The sequence below is a fragment of the Kryptolebias marmoratus genome, linkage group LG5, assembly GCF_001649575.2.
Source record: "Kryptolebias marmoratus isolate JLee-2015 linkage group LG5, ASM164957v2, whole genome shotgun sequence".
Classification (NCBI taxonomy): Eukaryota; Metazoa; Chordata; class Actinopteri; order Cyprinodontiformes; family Rivulidae; genus Kryptolebias; species Kryptolebias marmoratus.
In genome coordinates, this window is record NC_051434.1 from 11,076,017 (window position 1) to 11,082,200 (window position 6,184).

Below are 6,184 nucleotides of genomic sequence, written 5' to 3' on the forward strand. Positions count from 1 at the left end.
TTTTCCGGTCCTACCAGCTTCCGTTGGAGTTTGTTCATAGATTTAACAAAAATCCATACATTTAAATAAATATATTAGTAGTTTGCTGTAAAAATGTCAAACCCCAAAATTATTTTTAAACATCTGACAACTGCAGACATAAGAATATATAAAATTATCACTCCTTAGGTAAAGCTTAAAAGTTGAACTTTGACATTTTTCTGTCAGAAGTGTAATAATTTCAAGCAACTGTTTATTACTGGGTGTTTCAAATGTGAGAAATTAACACTTATTTTATGCAACACCTAGCAGTGTTTATAAAAAAGTGTGAGGGGAAAGAGTTTTGTTTTCTTAATAAAAGTTACATCATGATGACTGGTGAGTTAAAAGTGTCTTTAGTTCTAAAAATTGCAACTTCATCTAAGCAGAGGTCAGTTTTTTGACAAACACTGCCTGTATATCCATTGTTTTTCTTTAACCCCTGTACTGATGTACACCTACCTTCAAATATGGAAAGTTTAACAAACTCCGAAAGCTACAGACAGCATTTAAAAGAATCATTATGAAACCCTAATACTTCCTCTCTTATTAGGGGTGGCAAGTCAGTTCTGCCACCAAGGTTTGAAAATTTGTGTAAATTAAAAGTTTTTCCTCAAATAGTTTGAGAGCATGGGTTTGTTTTAACAAATAAAATGTGCTTTGAAATAAAAAGCATCAGTCTTTCTCCTTTTTTCTGTTTTCTTCTCTTCTAATTCACATGTCATCTCAGCTGTCAACAGATGAGTGCACCCTGAACCGATCACCAGTTCATCAAGGGCAGACACAAAGTAATCAGAATTTAAAATATATAAATGCATATATTAATCAAGGTTGATTTGATTTTTTATTTTTAGCTTGTAGTTGTATGTGAGCTGTAGCTTTTGTGTACTGAACGTTTGACACAGAATTTTACACTGCTCTGGGTTTTGCTTTTGTTTACAGGTTAAAAGAATTTGTTGATTAGTTGCCTGATTGATATGAACAAAACGTGCACAAACAGGAAAAAAAAAAGTCCGGTTTTCACAGGGAATTAGAAGTTTGAAGGTTTTATAGGCATATTTTTTATAGTTAAAGGGTTAGAGAGTGTGCTTAGTGCCAGAATAAAAACAGATAATGTCAGGTTGATGGTTGAAAATGATTTCTTTAAATGTGTTAGAGTTAAAAACAGTTCTTTATTTGACATAAACACGTACTGCCTTTGTACTGTAGGGCACTCCCTCTTTATGTGACGCCCCGGTGTGTCAGCACTGAAAGAAAAGTGTTTATTACAGCAGGTTGCATTGACACAGTCATCCTGCATACCTCTGCACATCCCCAGTTCTAGAGTACACCATTTACAAACAAACAAAACCCCTCCTAAAATGATATATGCATGAACCACAGCGCCACTAAGGCCCCATACATTCAGACACACACACGCATACATGTACAGGTTACACACACGCGTCTCATTCAAGTGCAGGCCAATGGAAGCAAAGGATTTTGCTTTCATCAACAAAAAAGACGAGGGGGCAACCTTTTGCTCATAGTATTGTCTGTGACTCCCCCTCCCTCCCAAATTGAGCAACAGCCCTCTCTGTTTTTCCATCTTTGCCTCTGGAAGGTGGGCAGTAGAGACGGTGCATTTCCAGAAACAAGGTAAGGGGAGTTTTTGAGTGCGTTTCCTGCTCTGACTGTGATGGGACAGAGGCTGATTCTGTCAGATTTTACCTCATTACTCATAAGAGAGCACTGGTGGAGATCTGCAGGGGGGGATTACAACGAACTGAGGCGCTATAAAAATACATTTCCATCAGGTTTGATTTAGACGTATTCACCTGTTAGCAATGTCTCCAGTGAAGAAAAGGTAAATGAGTTTCTTTAAAAATGATAGAAATCAGTTTCATTCATTTATGATGGACATTAAGCTACAAATCTGATTGTAACGGAACGAAATTATTAGTTTTAATGTTTGTTTCAAATTTTTTTGTTCTGTGTTTTATTGTCTTGCAATGTGAGTGATTTTCAAACATTTTTTCAAAAGAATGATTAACTTGTCTGAACTAGTTTATTTCTCTGATCTGTTTTGCATACATGTGTTGAATTATATTAGATTTTTCAAAGGTCTATTATTCAAATAATATATTTGTGTTAAAGTAATGAAGTGCGCTTGTTGTAGGTGTAGAAAATGTTTTGATTTCAGGCCTTGATATGACACAGAGGGAATAAATATTTAATCCTACCTATGAGTCTGTGTGCACAGTGAAAACCATCCTAAACATCTGCCCTTATTGTTACAGTTGCTCGGCAGCAGCCCCGTTGTCTCAGCTCAAGATGTACAGCTTCATGGGAGGGGGCCTGTTCTGTGCCATTGTGGGTAATATTCTGTTGGTGGTCTCCACTGCCACAGACTACTGGATGCAGTATCGCCTCTCTGGGAACTACGCTCACCAGGGTCTCTGGAGGTACTGCATGTCCAACAAGTGCTACATGCAGACGGGCAGCATAGGTGAGACAACCCGAGTGTCTTTTAAGCGTTTCTCTTGGTTTCGTGTTGTATAACTGGTAATTAATGACAATGAGTCTGTGAACAGCTGAAATTGATGCAGTTTCAAAACATTTTAGGAGCTAAACATTAATTTTTTGTCTTAAGTCTTAAGTCTTTCTGAGCACAGCAAGAACACTCTGCTGATTAGAGTAGAAAATAACAAAAAAACCCACTTTTTAATTCTGTCACTGTAGCCTTAAAGTATTTTTATTTTCCTCATGGTGATATTTTAAAGATCTAATTCGTTGATTTCTACCTGTTTTCTTCCAGCTTATTGGAACGCCACCCGGGCCTTCATGATCCTGTCGGGGATGTCGTGCTTCGCAGGCATCATCGCTGGCATCATGTCTTTTTCACACTTCTCCTCCTTTGAGAGGTTCAACCGCTCCTTTGCTGCAGGAATCATGTTTTTCATCTCCAGTGAGTTTCTTTTACTCAGCCTAATAAAGACAAAAATCTCATATCCACTCACATAAATTTAGAAGCACTTAGATCTTGCACTTATGGGAACATTTTAATATTGTTTTGTTTCAAGTAAGGAACAGAGTGTGTTTTTACAATTTTAATTCAAGTGCAAATGCTATTTTCTTTTTAGATTAAAGTAATAGTTCAGATCTTTTAAAGTGTTGTTCTGAGGAAAGGTTATGAACAGTTATTATCTCACCTGTTTAGATAGCACTTTGATGAGCTAACAGTTATCCCGTGTAAGACCAGTACCAAAGTGGATTGGTACCAACTTTAAAACAACTGCATAGTGGTTCATGTGAAAATTGCTTTATAAACATTCACTTTGCCTTGAGTTTGCCATTACACAATTAATCCAGCAAAAATATTATTTGATCCTTGCTGCATAAGTACCCTAGGCTGTACAAGAAGTGCTACAGCTAGCTGCTGCTGTTGCTATCATATAATATTTAGGTTCATAACCTTGTAAAAGGGAAATTGACAAACTGAGATTGTTTAAAGGGCTATCTACAACAGGTACGATATTAACTTTTCTTTTTTCTTTTTACAGAACCCCACTTAAAAAAATCAAATCTATTGCTTTAGTATGCATTACGAACAGTGAGAAGTTTTCATTATGCAGAGTGAGTAGATACGTTGTTAAATACATCACGGATCATCATAGACACGTACTCTTTTCCTCTCAGCCTTCTTTGTTCTGCTGGGTATGGCCGTCTACACCGGAGTGACAGTCAACTTCCTGGGGAAGCGCTTCAGTGACTGGCGTTTCTCCTGGTCCTACATCCTGGGCTGGGTGGCCATGCTCATGACATTTTTTGCAGGTGAGAAACAACAAATACCTGGAGGCATATCTGCATTCATAGGTTTGCCTTATTATAATGCAAATGTTGCACTGCAGCTACAAAAACAAAAAGTCCAGATGTTTTTGCTCTTCTGAATATTTTCAGTGGATTAATATTTTCTAATTAAGGTGAAAGCAAATGTGTGTAAACACTAAAAACTACAACCTAGAGAAATTCACCTTGTCACGTGTCTTCAAAAGCAGTTTGTATACGATTTATTTATCTGACAGGAGTTTACCTGGACTCTTTTCTCTGTCTTGCTGCAGGTATTTTCTACATATGTGCCTACAGAATGTGTGAGTGTCGGAGAGGAACCGGACCACGTTAACAGCAGACAGATTGCTTACAGAAAACACAGGATGCTTTTGATTTAGAGCAACAAGCAGAAGCCTTCAAGGCCGTCATGGCTGACCCGATGAAGAGCTGACAGTTGATGAAGATACTCGAGATCACTGATGGTCTTAACTTGTTGTCACTGGAACACATTTCTTTCTCCCAGGAATATTCACAATGAAGTTTTAAACCTAATATTGTCTCCAATGATTGCAAAGGCAACACTGATATTATTGCCTCTACCTTTTATTAGACTATTGAAGATTTTTTTCACGCAAGCTTTCAGAGAAGTTCATCCTCAGTGCTTGATTTTATTTTTTTATTGCTCCCATTCGCCAGAAGGTGGCAGCACACAACCAGCCAGTGTTAGACAAACGTGGATAGATAAAAGTGAAAATTGCATTAAGACATTGAATCAAAAAAATAAACATCTTATTAAAATGCAGATCGTGAATCATTTGTCCGCAGTAACAATCTGAAGTTTTTAAACCTGAGAAAATCCAACAACATCAACAGCTATCGTCATTCAGTGTGTCACATGGGTTTACTTTTCTCTGCCAAGATACAGTACATAATGTGGGGCTATTAGTAGAAAAGGTAAGGAACATACATTTCTTTCTGAATTTGCTCTAAGTTACAAGGATTTCCCCAAAATAATGATCAAATATAAACTCTTTATTGTGTTGTTATTGAATAAAGTGTTGCTTGGGGCCTCCAGGATATTCCATTTGTTCCAGTCAGATCCTGCTTTTACACACAAGCAACAAACTACCGAGCAGAACCTGAGAAGAAGATCATTTTCCTGAACCTGGGGAACAACAGGGTGGAGGGCTCCGGTCACCAATTGTTGTTGTTTGATACAGTTTCCTCTCTTTTTTTTTTCTTGGTCCTCGTCCAATTCTCTCCATCAGCTGGGAGGAAAGGAGTGCTGAAGTAATGAATGCTTTGGCTACTCGGTGACGCAGAAACAATGACAGAAATGTAAACAGTCGGCAAACAAATTCCTTCATCCAAGTTTCTGTACTTGTCTAAAGCGATAAGCTTTGTAATGTTGTCTGCCTTTTTTCCAGTTCCTTTATAAACTTGATTTTAGGGTTGGTTGAGTCTTCATAATCTACGCTGTTCCATGGCAAAAACTCACATTTCATTTTGTTTCAACTTGTACCAAAATGAATAATGAGTTGTTTTTTTTTTATATAAAAGCAACACTTGTTAAAGTGACACAATACAGCGCAAATACAACATTTTCATTCATCTTTCTGTATGCAAGTTCAGTAAAGTAATCTTTAAAACAATCTAGCTTGCACTCACAAGTTTACTGACCCGTCACAGGCCATTTTTAGTGCTTTAAATTAAATATTTTAAAGTTTGTAGAAGCTGTAAACGTCAAAAAACAGAGAAAAATAAAGGCCCAGCATTCCTCGAAGCAATGCATGTCGCCCACTGACTTTCATGCCAGAGTTTTAAACTAAGATTACTTAATTTTTTATGTTGAAAAGTGCAATAACATTATGCATGAACTTATGCAATATTGCAAGATCTCACATGATCTTTTAGCGCTTTGCGTATGTGTTGTGAGTGACTGTCAGCTACTACCACACCAAATTTGAGTTCAATGGCTGTAAAAATGACTGACCTATAGTCATTTTTATGTTTGCTAAGATCGCTTTGCTGTGGCAGCATCTTTAAATGTGTTGACTTCAAAAGTTAATTAGTTGTAGATTTGCATCTAATGATTCCTTTCTGAGAGTTTGTTTAAAATTTATTTGGCGATTCATGAGATATTTTGCTAACGGTACAGACAAACGAACACACCCACCCACACTCACACATTATTGCCTCGCCTTCAGCTTTGGGCAATAATTTATTCTGCTTTCCTTTTGCTCTGGTGTTCTAATTACTAATCGCCAGAGTTCTGTTGTATCGTGAGGATGCTGACACAGCACGACCTTAAAACAACTGTCTCCATTCCACCCGCCCACCGTGATCCCTCTGGACC

General features: G+C 37.4%; 1 protein-coding gene across 2 annotated transcripts; it reads left to right on the forward strand.

The window, feature by feature from the left end:
- Positions 1–1,362: 1,362 nt before the first annotated feature.
- LOC108238413 (lens fiber membrane intrinsic protein-like) lies at positions 1,363–4,632 on the forward strand. 2 transcript variants are annotated; one of them, XM_025006745.1, is made up of 5 exons: positions 1,363–1,656; positions 2,298–2,506; positions 2,816–2,965; positions 3,697–3,831; positions 4,119–4,632. In XM_025006745.1, the coding sequence occupies exons 1-5, from the start codon at positions 1,391–1,393 to the stop codon at positions 4,178–4,180; spliced, it is 822 nt and encodes a 273-aa protein (XP_024862513.1). In that variant the 5' UTR covers positions 1,363–1,390; the 3' UTR covers positions 4,181–4,632. The 2 variants fall into 2 exon arrangements, with proteins under 2 accessions (XP_024862513.1, XP_017275939.1); XM_017420450.3 differs by lacking the exon at positions 1,363–1,656 and adding an exon at positions 1,691–1,864.
- Positions 4,633–6,184: the final 1,552 nt, after the last annotated feature.

What these genes read in the sequence shown, in the direction of transcription:
- LOC108238413 (XM_025006745.1), top strand. Translation starts at nt 1,391, where the DNA reads ATGAACCACAGCGCCACTAAGGCCCCATACATTCAGACACACACACGC. An exon ending in CATGCAGACGGGCAGCATAG is followed by an intron (nt 2,507 to 2,815) that starts GTGAGACAACCC and finishes GTTTTCTTCCAG; the next exon opens with CTTATTGGAACGCCACCCGG. An exon ending in GCTCATGACATTTTTTGCAG is followed by an intron (nt 3,832 to 4,118) that starts GTGAGAAACAAC and finishes GTCTTGCTGCAG; the next exon opens with GTATTTTCTACATATGTGCC.